General features: G+C 38.2%; 2 protein-coding genes across 2 annotated transcripts in view; both read right to left on the bottom strand.

The window, feature by feature from the left end:
• Positions 1 to 3,747, bottom strand: part of atosb (atos homolog b) — a 28,821-nt gene extending 25,074 nt beyond the window's left edge. Inside the window, exon 1 of the mRNA XM_008418044.3 lies at positions 3,400 to 3,747. The gene's annotated coding sequence lies outside the window, so the exon portion shown is untranslated. The remainder of the gene's footprint in view (positions 1 to 3,399) is intronic.
• Positions 3,748 to 6,848: 3,101 nt separating this feature from the next.
• Positions 6,849 to 13,918, bottom strand: cenatac (centrosomal AT-AC splicing factor). Its single transcript, XM_008418042.3, has 11 exons — positions 13,661 to 13,918; positions 13,018 to 13,184; positions 10,988 to 11,086; positions 10,853 to 10,919; positions 10,549 to 10,611; positions 9,583 to 9,650; positions 9,368 to 9,479; positions 9,231 to 9,261; positions 8,478 to 8,579; positions 8,210 to 8,342; positions 6,849 to 7,112 (listed from the first exon to the last, which is right to left on the bottom strand). The coding sequence occupies exons 1-11, from the start codon at positions 13,778 to 13,780 to the stop codon at positions 7,010 to 7,012; spliced, it is 1,065 nt and encodes a 354-aa protein (XP_008416264.2). The 5' UTR covers positions 13,781 to 13,918; the 3' UTR covers positions 6,849 to 7,009.
• Between the last annotated feature and the right edge of the window lie 147 nt (positions 13,919 to 14,065).

Raw genomic sequence — 14,065 nt, forward strand, 5'->3', positions numbered from 1 at the left:
GGGAAAAAATTATTACAGAAGTCGTTATGAGAATATAAAAAGTGAATATAATCTAATATGGATTTTTCTTTTCTGTAAAATTGCATACCATGAACCTTTTTTGTATGTTTTAGAAAATGCTTTTCAACTTTGCAGAACATGCCCAAGTTCTGCTAGTCTAAGAAGACAGCCATTGGTAGCTGGATATCGTAGACCTTTGTTTCTCAGGCTGTAATGTCAGACCATGCTGATTAATTCAGCAAGTGATGCAGTCATCTTGCCATCTCCTCTTAATGTCAGCTGAGATTTAGGTCCAATTAATAAAAAAGGCATCTAGCCACTGGAGACTGAGCTGAAATGAAGAGCTTAAAAGATGAAAAAAAATAAATAAATCTCCTGTTAAACAGTAGTTAATGTATTCCTGTTGCATAGACTGGAATAGTTCAGTCAAATTTGTTTAGTAGAAATATAATCGGCCAAATATACAACATTAACATATTTTTATCCCATAGTAAAGATCTTCAATCATTGACTTTGGTCCCAAAATCTAACAGCAAACAAGTACCTTTAGATCAAACGAGATCAATAAAAAGCAGCACAGGAAAACATTGATTAAACATGATTAGGGCAACTGAGGAGGATTTGAGCTGCCTTGGAAATCTGAAATTAAAACATCTGTAATACTCAACATATATTGTAAAGAAAATGGTTGATAAATAACATTACATGCATGAATGTCTGACTATGAATATTCTTTCAATACGTGGATTCAAAAACACAGGAAAACACCAATGACATGTCTTTAATTTAAACATCTTTAGAGTATTTCCAGCTCCTTGTTATATAAAAAAATTCAATAAAACACAGATTTAGGAAAACTGTTGGTTTTGAGGACATATTGTCCTTTTAAAAAAGCTGCCAGAGATTTAATAATAAAGAGAAAAAAATTAAGCTAACCATACACACGGTTTACAATAATTAAAGCTTCACATGTACCAGTTTATTTAAAATGTTAAAAAAGATAAGTTGAGTTAAGGAAACTAAACTATAGTGTGCATTTTCAGTGAGCTATTTAATCTAAACCTGTTATATCTCTTAGATGCCTGAGCAAAGAGTATTGCTATTTTAGGATGTACTTTATGTTGAGTACCTGAGTACTCAACATAAATGTACAGTTTTCTGTTTTAAAAACAAAGAGAGAAAATGATTGGCTTTAATTTTGTAGTTTATGTATTTTCATGGATGAATGCCTGCTCATTCATATGTTTACTTGGATGTCAAAAAACAGGTCAAGACACCATTTACTCCTCTAAATTTGTCTATCCCAAGTAATTAGTTCTGAAAAAAGTAATATTATTACTTAAACAACCAAATTTATTCCAGTTCCATTTCTTGTACCTGTAAAATAATCTTTTTCAGTCAAATCTGACAAAAGTAATTTTGATTCTATAATAGCAGCATTCAGATGCAGCCACACATACCGTATTGGAGATCAATATAGCCCCAGAGCCGTGCCGAGTATTGGATCTAACCAACATAATCATCTGTAATCTCTGACATAAAATCCTGTAGACATTCATTGGAGGGCTGACGACAAGCACTCATCAGCTCAAAGCGTTTAGTATCCACCACTTCACAAAGCACCACCAAAGAACGCCACAGCCATGAACTGTAACCATGCAATCAGAACACCGTTACGCATGAGATGAACTGTGTTTGCTGAAAGACAGGGTGAACACACAAATGACGAGATGAATGGTGTCCCTTAAGTGTCTCAGATTATCAGTTGACCTCCCCATCAATAAAAGTGGAAACTGTAACTGAGCTGCAGGCAAGGTACATAATGCATCGGCAGGCTGTTGTTGTGTTTAGGTAGAATAAAGGAAAAAACTCAGTTTTCATTGCTACTACCCTCAAGTAAGTTCCATACTAATCATATTGCATTAATCCTCTAAACAGCCTAACTAGACACTGGTGGTTTCATATATGAAGATGAAAAAGCACACAGTAGGTCCCTCGTGAACACTATCTTGCATAATCCGGTGTTCTTTACTGGTTTGTTTGTATAAAAGCATATAATTCAGCTCCTTCAGGCTGAGCATTAAAGTACACAAACACAGCAGTTTTTGCTGTCTTTTCATCCAACAGAGTTCCACAATCACCCTTACAGTGACTGATCTTGCTGTCCTTTCTACCACTGTAAAATGACTGCATTTTTAAAATTCCACTATCTTCACCTGCAACATTGTCCAAGAATCAATTATGGTTTCTTTCCTGGGTGTGTGTTTTTGCACAGGACAAGCCCAGGCCCAGGCCTGCTGAACAACATGTACAATGCCTTCAGGGTTGGTTACAGCAAATATCTGCATGACGTCACGCTCAGCTGAGGACAAAGCCCACTGCTTTCTCCCAGACAGAGAGAGGGAGAATGAGGTGGGGGTGGGCTCTTAGTGCAAAGCGTGGACTTTGCTGCTGCAATGTGGATGTGTACACTATGTTAATATGCGTGTGAAATATGAATAGCTCTAAGGTTGGATGAATGTGAGGCAGCTGCAGGATTCCCACATGCACGTGTGCAATAAAGGTGAGGCAGTGTGAGTCTGCAAGCATGTGTGCATAATGTGTAAGCAAGTGCCATCCACCCATGTTTATCAGTATAAATAGAGGCAGTACATTGGCGATAAGACCTACAATAATGCAATAAAAGGCTAGCAAATGATAGATTTTTTTTTTTTAGAAACAAGGCTACAAGGCCAGCATCAGTAGCCTGTGCAGTGCATGATGCAACACAGCTCCCAAGTGCAATCAAAGGGAACAATACACCCACTGCTGTGCTAGTCACCTGCACGCTTTACATTCATCATCATCAACTCCCTTGCTTAGCTCGAGGCATTGTCTTACAGTTATTTTGCATGGCTTGTTGATATTTCCCTATTTGCTTAGTCTCCACATGCACAACCCAAGAGTGTAAAAAGATTAAAATAAAGCATGCATGCAACACAAGCGCTCCCATGACAAATGCACAACTCAAGAGAATGATAATGACATTTTGATTAACACTTCTTTATCAATAGCAGCACAGGGTGCATGCGGACGAATAAAAAAGTGCAGAGAAAACAGACAAAGCAGGGGAACGCCCCCTTTCTTAATCCTGCAAACTACTCTTAGGTTATCAGCTGTCTCTGACTGGATGCCAGTCATTCTTTGACCTGATTCTTAAGAATGATGTCTGTCACAACCTGGATGATAAACAGGGGAAGAATTTCAGCCGGAACGAGCTATATTACAAGTTAAAAACAGAAAGCTTTTGTCTTATTTCCCAACAGACACTCTGAAAGCTTCAAATAATGCAGTTATAAATGGCTACCCAAAAAGAAAAAGAGAGAAGATGATGATGATGATGATTCTGGGGTTACAAACCTCTCAAATAAAGGTGGACGCAGGAAACGAAACACAGCCCAGACAGTCAAGACTGACGCATTCCTGTCGTCTCGGAGTTTGGCCTTTTTGTTATCGCTGCCCTGCTGGCTGCAGCGTCAACGTTGCCACTTGAAAATCGAAGCCAGAAGTTAGCCGTCTGAGTAGCGGAGGTGACGGCTCAAAATACTCGAATACATTCAGTCTCGTCCTCTCACACAAGTCGCTTGCTGCTTTACGAAGCTACGTCCATTCCTCTATATCTGTGTCTTCTTGTTTTGTGTGTGTATTCGCAGCTGTTTTCCTTGTTGTAACCTTAGCCTGAAATTTCTCCTGTAGCTTTAAGGTACATTTCCGGGGTTCGCTGACAACTACGCGGAAGGCGGGACTTACCGGCCAGCTGGGCTTTTGCCATTTATCCGATTGGCTGCTTGTGGTTCTTTTACCCAATCAACATTCAGCCACTACCAATTTTTTAAAACATGCAGATTTATTCAAAAATACTGCTCTTTGATTGGCTTGTGGATTAGTTAAACTTCCACCCACTACACGTGCTTTTCTCTCCTCCCAGTCTTTAAAGCCAGGAGGGCTTTTGTGCTGAACCCTCGATACACACTAAACCCTTTGATATTTAACATTTACCTACTGCATATAAGGAAGGACGAGACAGTTAATCGGCAACGATACGTGGCTGAAACGTAAATATCTTACAGCCACAGAGGCCGTTTACTGTATCAGACTGAGTGGTAATCCCCTTCTTTTCCTCCCATTTGTACTGAATTAGGGAGAGCCATGTTTTCACAGAGCTAAGAATAGATCAGATACATGTTTCCCTATAGTGCCTGGCAGCTGCAGTGATTCCACGCCCATGTTAGCACACTGGGGCTTTATTTTCTTCTGCCATGTGAAGGAAAAGATAAAGGAGAAAGGCCTGTAAGCACGAAGTGAAATATGCTCTAAATCCATTCATTCATCTGTCTCGTTAAACTTTTAACAAGCTCATTGTTTTAATTCCTAGTTTTTTATTGCCATTATTTACAAACAACCTGGTGTCAAATGCCTAGCTACAGCTGCCAAGTAGCTCAACCAGACGTGACCACTTTTAAGTATATCTTGCTGGTATCATGTTAGACTCCATTTTGTTTTCATAACTGCCTTAGCCATTAGTGACAGATTCAGCAAGGTGTCCCAAATATTCCTCGCACATTTTTCAGTTGCACATTTGCCAAACTTCAAAGGTGCTCTATAATAAAATACTTTATTATGCCCAGAGGAAATTTAAATGTAACTACTCGTACAACTTTCTTCAAACAATTGTAGATGCTGACGGCTGTGGGCAGGAAGACCTGTAGCTGTCTGTAACACAGCGAGTCTAAAGTAGCCTCTGAAGACACTCATGAGACAATGTGCTGCATTTTACTGCGAATACTATAAATAAATAGAATGTCTCAGCTTCCTCAAGAAGTAAACTCTGCTCTGTTTCTTCTTGTAGACAGCTTTACTGTTGCATCTCTAGTCCAATCTGTTTTCCAGGTACATGTATTTACATTCATCTCTGAACCACCCAATGACCGCAGAATCATCTGAGCATTTCCGGTCTGGTAACTGTGTAGGCCACTGGATTACAGTGAGTTCACTGTTCTTAACAAATTAGTTCAAAATTTTAGCACTTTAACATGTCAGATTAGCTGGCTGGAGGTACCAATTAAAGATAGATACACTGTGTTTATAAAGGGTTTTGGTATGGTTTACAACAAACCTTAGTTGACTGATGTTTACACTACACCTGATTGATATTAAAAGGCTTCAAAGTGTGCCAAGAAAGCATGTGCCACACTATTACCACACCACCACCAGTCTGAGATGATGATACAAGGTAGGATGGCGCAATCTCAGGAAATCTGTAGTTTCTGAAATACTTAGACCAGCCCATCTAACACCAACAACCATGACATTCAAAGTCAGCTGTTTCTATGGATATAAAATGTAATGATGGTCGGTTGTCAATTCAGTAAGTCATCTTTATCACATTTGCCTGATTAAATGTATCGAGTTGCTATTCTTGGAAACAGAATTGAACAGGTGCAGCTGTGTCAAATGCAGTCAAAGTGGGATATACCGTCTAGATTAGCATCGAATGATAAAAGGTCAGATCCCTGAGGTCCAATTCTACACTAACAGGTAATGGCTCACCTATTGGACATTGTGGTTGAGGACAAAGTAGAAAAGAGGGCAGTTGTGAGAGACATAGCGCTGCAAAGCAGCAGCAACATAACAAAGGAATATGAGAAGGTCAAGAGAAGCTCAAAGAGAAGTTCTGAAAAGACAAGGCCTGAAAACATGAATAAATTCTGAGGCCTCTGACCAGAAGAGTGCAGTTCAAGAAACAAAATACTGAATAGAGCCCTCCTGCTCCAAATTACCCAGTAGAATACTCAAGCTTGAAGTAGAACCACATCTGAAATGTCACTGTGATAAAATAACTTATTTCTAGACAGAAAATCAGACTACATGTATAAACCCTATGCTTACAAAAATCCTACAAGCCCAATATGATTTCTTTTGTCTTTTTTACATTTGGAAATGTATTTTTAATTTACTGAAAATATGACACAAAACCAACTTCCTTCTTGACAAGTTAAGGTGACTTTAAAAGGCTGCATGCTATATATTTTTTTAGCATAGGGAAGTGGAACACCACATGCTGCATATTCAAAAGCAGTCATTCATCTACAAGTGACCCCATTTGCCTTTGCTCCACTTTTCTCGTAATTCTGCCCGTAACATGATCTGAAAACGGGGGTGAAAGCTCATCATTTATAGGGTTACAGCCTGGCCAAATAGAAAACATATGCTAAAAAAAGGTAAAGCTGCATTCATAATAACAGGAGTGATATCTTGTTAACTTTTTGACATGCAGTGTCATTTGAAGTGTCACAGCTGAAACACTGGGTGCCTTTAAATCTCAACTTAAAACCCACCTGTTTAGAGTTGCTTATGGCTGAATTAGGGTTAGAGTGCGGGTTTTGATGTCTTCCATGTTTTTATGTCTTTAATTTTTTCTTCTTTCTTTTCGACGTTTTAATGATGTAATGTTTTTGTTTTTTTTGTTTTATTTTTATTTGTTTTTTTTATTATTTTTTTTATTTCTCTCTTTCTCACTGATTATTTCTGTTTTATTTTAATTATGTAAAGCACTTTGAAATGCCTTGCTGCTGAAATGTGCTATACAAATAAAATTTGATTGATTGATTGATTGATTTGGATTGTTTACGCCCCCTGCCGGAATAAAAATACCTTAAAACGATGTTTTCTGTTAACTGTAGGGCAAAGCAAGAGCCTAACAAAGCATGACACGACTTCTGTCAACATAAAATGCAATTTCAAATGTGGCTTACTAACAAAATTACCCTTCCTCAGGCTTTTCATTATGTAAATTATAACTACACAGCACAAGTCGGTACATGTCTTTATTAAAAGTGGAGTGTTTTATTGGTTTCAACGCTGAAAGAAAGCTTCACAAAAATGCTGCATAAAAACCAATTTAACACATAAAAACAACATCATTCCAAACCTTAGTACTGTACTAATGCATGGAATCAAGTTCTAAATGTCAGAACTGGGCGGCTGGTTTTGTTTTTTTTGATCCGCCTGTCTCATGTTCCCGCTTCCTCTTCTGTTTATTCTTCTGCCCCTCCTCTTGTCTGAATTGGTGTCTGTTGGGGACAAAAAATAATTAAAAAAAATCATAACAGTGTAGACTTTAAGGTTCCTTAAGCTGAGACAAAGTGTGACTGGATCAAACTATGCAAATTTGAAGTCTTCCTTTGACTACAAGAATCAGGTTTTCAGTATCTTTGTCAGTTGATTTAATAAAACATTAAGCTGTTGCAGAAAAAACTGAATGCAGGCTTCCTCATTATCCATTTAAAAACATGCTGCATATGTATCCATCTCACAGAGCTTAGAGGCAGCTTGTATTAAATCACACTGACATCAAACGTCATGGGTGGAATGTAAATGAGAAATATGACATCTTTTCAACGCTTGAACATGAAAACTAACAAATGAACCATTAGAACCGCAGCTTAATGTAAAATGATAATTGATATTTGTTTTAATCACAATTGTGGCACTAAGCAATGCTGTAACACACTCACCACATAAGCATATTACAAAACACAACAGTCTGCGCTTATTTATGAAGGGCCTTCTGACTGATGACAGCAAAAGATTCACCAGCTACACACCATCCACTTGTAAAAACATGGTTGACTCCATGTACCACGGAGGTGAAGCAGTTATCAGAAACCGTGGTTATGCAACTAAATATTAGTTCATGATGCTCAGGAAAGATGAATCTTCCAGCATTTCTTAGTTTATGTAGTTTATTTTTGAGTTTATAAAAAAGATGTCAAAGCTGCTACTTTTTTAGCATTGTATTTCTTCACTTCCTTTAAAATATTGTAATATTCAATTACTTTTTCGACTTTTTTGCTTTGAAATAGAATGTGCAGTGTCCCCCAATGCATTTGTGTTCATTAAAATACAATTTATCTGAAGGATTTCGAGGTTTACTCACCTTTCCAAACACACTGCTGCTATTATGAACATAACTGTACTGCTGTATGAACATAACGGACAACTGTACATAACTGTTGTCCGTTGTGACAATTGTCTGGACCTCTGATTGAAGGAACTAAATTGTCTTACTTATAACTAATACAGCCTTGCCAAATGGTTTCTTATTTTCCCCCAAAATATCTCCAATGTTCTTCAGAAGTGGCAATTCTTTTCCCATTGTGGATCTTACCTGGACTGCCAGCGCCGGCCACTGTTCCACACTCTACCAAAAGAGGGAAGCCAGTTGGCGTCTGTATGAGAGCTGTGATCAAAGTTGGCTCCCACTCTATTCGGAGGAAGCTTCCTTAGTTTCTCTTGCTCCTCTGGAAAAAAGACAGAGGAGCAATACAAACATTATCAAAAAGTTTGAATTTAGATAATGCAAATTTCAGACTTAATGACTGGTTGGTCTTTGTATAGCAAACAATGCAAGTGCTAAATCATAACACGGCTAGTACTTTGCTTGAGGAAGTCCTGGAGTGACGGGCCGATCTCAGCGTGTGCCGCTGCTCCAGACGGCCCCTCTAGTGGATCATCTTGGAGCCAAGGTGGAACTGCTCCTGCAACACACACACACACACAACGCAATGCTGAGCTGCTGAGCTAAACTCAAACCTACTGGAGAAACAACACACCATGTGAGAAGAGCAAAACATTCAATTAAAAATAGATAAGACAGAACATACAGTCAAGACAAAAATAATGTTTTTTCTCACTGTCAATGCAGTCATGGAAAAAAAAAAAAAAAGAAAATCAATGATTCAAAAGCTTGTGCGCCCACCCAGTTTAAAGCTGCCATTTTTGTATGGGTTAATCAGCCTCTATGCAGGAATGCTGAGTCACTTTTCTTCACAACATTGCTTTAGATTAATGAGGTTTACTTGAATTTGTAGATACACAGCTCTGTTGCAGAATTTCCTTCATGTTGAAACATTTCAACACCAACTATTTTCTGTCATGTTGCTATAGTTGTCCTGCTTTGTTTGGGATCATTTTTCAGTTGATGGCCTGATTTTAGCCAAGCTACAGCCGTCATACAGCACAATAGAATTTAGAGGGAAAATAGAAGACATTGTGGACAAACATAAGGTCAATACATCCATTCTTCCAAAATTGTGCTTGACTGCATTGTGTGGAGACAGATCTCGGAAGTCAGTCACTGTGAAGTCAGGAAAGCAATATGAATAGCAAAAGAATTAACAAGACGTTACCTGTATGCACATTTCCACTGCTTGATGAATCCTGCAAAAGAGAAAAAAAATACTGACTACTGAATTGCACCAAATTAGTGAAAAAATAATACAAACATATAAGCATTCAAAGTTTCATAAAAAAGCTGGGAGTTTACCTGATAACCAATAAAAGTCAGGCTGTGTCCTGCAAGTGTCCAGGGCGCCTCAATAATCGGGTCAAACCTGCCCCCAACCTGCTGCTCCGACACTTGAGACTGAAACTGAGAACTGGTTCCCAGACAAGACGATGAGCCCCAAACAGAAACATCACTCATAGTGAAATCAGTGACAACATAAAATGCTTTATTGTTTTATGTCGACGCAGCGTTACCTGACAGAAACCTCCACCGATGGATCGGTGCTGCTGGGTCCATTTGATGATTCCCGCTCTTCATTGGGCTAATATTGATTCAGGAAAAGCCAACATGGGTTCACAGAGGATATCTTACATCTAATAATGCTTAATTTCAGTTTTCTGTTATAATTAAACAATTTTGGGCCACATATATTTGAATAAACCATCGTCTAATACCTTCTTTTTGTCTACAATGTATAGTTAACTGACAAAGGGTGAAAGAAATCTAAAAAGAAAAAGAAAATACAACCCAAACATAAAATATGGAACAAAGTGAAAAAGGTTGAATAAAAAATAAAAAAGAGGAAAAATAATTAAAAGCATGGCTTTTTGCATGTGTGGTGATAGGAGAAGTGATAGAAGGCACGGTGAAGAAAGTTTAGTAATTATTAAAAATATTTGTGCAAAGATTGATGAGAAATGATGAGTGATTTTTAGGGGGAATATCTTTGAAGCTGCTTTAAATATATAAACAAACGGTACAATTATTTCATGTATTTGTTCATATAGATTAAAATATATAGTCATGTTGTTATAAATAGACCCATTTATTTAAATTTTTTTACTACATTTTGCCTTGAAACTGTTCAAATTCATAACCAATTTTGCTACAAACATTGTTTTTATTCTTTTTTTTCCTATCCTGCAAGTTCCACTCAACGTTTCTTTCCAACTCATATCGATCAGTTGGCAAGTTACCCTCATTACACCTCTTGACTTGAATTTCCAAATAGCTTTTACTTTATTACAACTTGCATAAGTTAAAATCCTAACTAGTTAAATCTGTGCAACCCAATCTCATAGAAGCTGGGTGAATGTTGCTTACCTCTTGTGATGACTAAACATTCAACTGGAAAATAAAGGGATCTTTCTTCTTACATAGAAAAATACCAGCCAAGGCCACAGTGATGGATACTGCCACTGCATCTTTGGAAAACAAACCTCTAAAAGACACTGGAAGACCTCCTGGCGGTGCTTTTCCTGGGCCCGGATAACATCAGCTTGCTGCAGTCATGGAAAGATAAGCAGGAAAACAATACCGTTCGTTAGCATTCACTGCACACTGTCACGGCTCATTGCCTGTGAACATAGTCCAGTCTAAAATAACTCTAGAGCATAAGTTAATTCAAGACAGATCAATTTAAAAAGAAAGTGTGCAAATGAAATTATGTAAGCACGCAGCTGATGTTTTGGTTTAATCTCAAGAAGAATAAGAAAAGTACAACTCAAAATGCTTTTTCCTTACCTGCTTAATATACTCGTCTTCCTTTTCCACAAAGCACTCTAAAACCTTTGCCACTTCAGCCTTAAACCTAGAAAGAACCAAACAATGTAATTGATTTTAAATCTATATCTCTTTCATACAAACTTGTTGTCTTACCTCTCAGTTTCTTCCTCTGTGATTAGGACTCTGTCTCTAAGCTTGGGATCAGCCTTGTTGTCCCACCAAAACTTATAAGTACTGTTTCTGTGTTCTCGTCTGGAATGAAAAGTATTTGAGATTTTTAATACCCAGTTTTTCGACTTAACGATTTGTCATCCCCAGATCAAGTTACAGTTTAAAATTACATATAGCCTGATCTATGTTTGAAAGAAGTTAATGAAGTCCTCAACATATACAGGTCCTTCTCAAAAATTAGACCTATTATGCTTCCCCTTGAACAGGTTAGCTTTATATATATATATATATATATATATATATATATATATATATATATATATATATACACGTACAGGTCCTTCTCAAAAAATTAGCATATTGTGATAATAATGTAATGATAAAAATTTAACTGTCATATATTTTAGATTCATTGCACACCAACTGAAATTTTTCAGGTCTTTTATTGTTTTAATACTGATGATTTTGGCATACAGCTCATGAAAACCCAAAATCCCCGTCTCAAAAAATTTGCATGTCATGAAAAGGTTCTCTGAACGACCAGTTAACCTCATCATCTGAATCAACGAAGTAACTCTAAACACCTGCAAAAGATTCCAGAGGCCTTTAAAAACTACCAGCCTGGTTCATTACTCAAAACCGAAACCATGGGTAAGACTGCTGACCTGACTGCTGTCCAGAAGGCCATCATTGATGCCCTCAAGCAAGAGGGTAAGACACAGAAAGAAATTTCTGAACGAATAGGCTGTGTCCAGAGTGCTGTATCAAGGCACCTCAGTGGGAAGTCTGTGGGAAGAAAAAAGCGTGGCAGAAAACGCTGCACAACGAGAAGAGGTGACCGGACCCTGAGGAAGATTGTGGAGAAGAGCCGATTCCAGACCTTGGGGACCTGCAGAAGCAGTGGACTGAGTCTGGAGTAGAAACATCCAGACTCAGTCTGTTTCTGGCCACTGTTGAACCAGAAGCAGCAGCAGAAGCGTCTGACCTGGGCTACAGAGAAGCAGCACTGGACTGTTGCTCAGTGGTCCAAAGTACTTTTTTCGGATGAAAGCAAATTTTGCATGTCATTCGGAAGTCCAGGTGCCAGAGTCTGGAGGAAGACTGGGGAGAAGGAAATGCCAAAATGCCAGAAGTCCAGTGTCAAGTACCCACAGTCAGTGATGGTCTGAGGAGCCATGTCAGCTGCTGGTGTTGGTCCACTGTGTTTTATCAAGAGCAGGGTCAATGCAGCAGCTATCAGGAGATTTTGGAGCACTTCATGCTTCCATCTGCTGAAAAGCTTTATGGAGATGAAGATTTAATTTTTAGCACAAACTGGCACCTGCTCACAGTGCCAAAACCACTGGTATTACTGACCATGGTGTTACTGTGCTCAATTGGCCTGCCAACTCTCCTGACCTGAACCCTATAGAGAATCTGTGGGATATTGTGAAGAGAAAGTTGAGAGACGCAAGACCCAAAACTCTGGATGAGCTTAGGGCCGCTATCGAAGCATCCTGGGCTCCATAACACCTCAGCAGAGCCACAGGCTGATTGCCTTCATGCCACGCTGCATTGAAGGCTGCAAAAGGATTCCTGACCAAGTACTGAGTGCATAACTTTATATAATTATTTAAAGGTTGACTTTTTTGGTATTAAAACACATTTCTTTTATTGGTGAAATGTGCTAATTTTTGAGACAGGGATTTTGGGTTTTCATGAGCTGTATGCCAAAATCGTCAGTATTAAAATAATGAAAGACCTGAATTATTTCAGTTGGTGTGCAATTAATCACATTTTTATCATTACATTATGGAAAATAATGAACGTTATCACAATATGCTAATTTTTTGAGAAGGACCTGTATTTTAAATGTTCATTTTCTCAATTATAAACTTCAAAATGCTAAAAATGCTTAAATATTTGGGCAGACTAAAAATCTACTTGCTCCTTTACAAATGAGACACTCTGTGGAAAAGCCAGAGGAAAAGAACAAATTAATTTAAATACAAAAGTTAACCATAAAGACCTACGTGGCCATGTGCTCCAATAAGCCTCCATACATCACCGTCATGTTGTCATCTGTGACGTTCCGTTCAACTTCAAGACCACAGCAGTAGCACCAGAACTTCTGCTTGTGCTGAGTGCAATCAAACTTTTCCACTTGGGGTTTTTTAAGGGTTCGTCGAGCTTCTTTGACCTGACAGACAGCCATCATGGGACAGTCATGGAACAGAAGGAAATTAATATTACTGTCCAAACACAACACTTATTTCTATTAACAGATCTGGGGTTCTGCAATTGCTGCAAACTATAATCATCCAAATTAATAGTAATGGATTATTGACATGACCCCAGTCTTAAAGATAGGAGTGGATGTAGCCCCATTACTAATTAAATAGTTTATTGTGTTGAATGTCATGACACATTTGGGGGCGACTGTTAAATAATAGCTGAAACTTGTCGCAGAAGTAGGGGAGAAACGGCGAAAAGATAATAAACAACCCACGGTTAGCAGCTAACATCATTAGCAACTGGTCTGGCATGTCATAGCATTATTATTGTAGTATTCGGGTTATTATTATTCAGTATGTCGGTGATGCAAAAGGATAGAAAAACACACAACACATTGCAAACAACATTTTTGCACAAACTGCGCTAATTTAAGCTCCTCACCTTTTCAGTAAATTTCAGTAAAACGACCCTGAGTCTGCTTTGGTGATTTTTTCCAAAGATGTGTTTCTTCTTCCCGCAGAATGTTGTCTGATTACATATGGCGCAATAATATGCACCCATTTAGTCCCTGTGTAATAATCCCAGCAATTATTGAAAGTTAAAGTCAAAAACCTCCTAAATGTGTCGTTTTATTTCATATTGACCCTCTCGGAATATCCTCCGGTTGACGTCTTCTTCGTTTGTTGTTGACGGTTGGCAAACCCCCTTCACATGTAACTTTACTGCCACCTGCTGGAGTTTTGAAAACTCCAATTTCATTGGTGACTCAGAACAGGTTGCAATCAAGTATTTTCTCAACAGTCTTAAGTTTTATTTTAAAAAAAGGGTATTTTTAGAGTATTTAGG

The sequence above is a fragment of the Poecilia reticulata genome, chromosome 9 (assembly GCF_904066995.2).
Source record: "Poecilia reticulata chromosome 9, P_reticulata-male-v2, whole genome shotgun sequence".
NCBI lineage: Eukaryota > Metazoa > Chordata > Actinopteri > Cyprinodontiformes > Poeciliidae > Poecilia > Poecilia reticulata.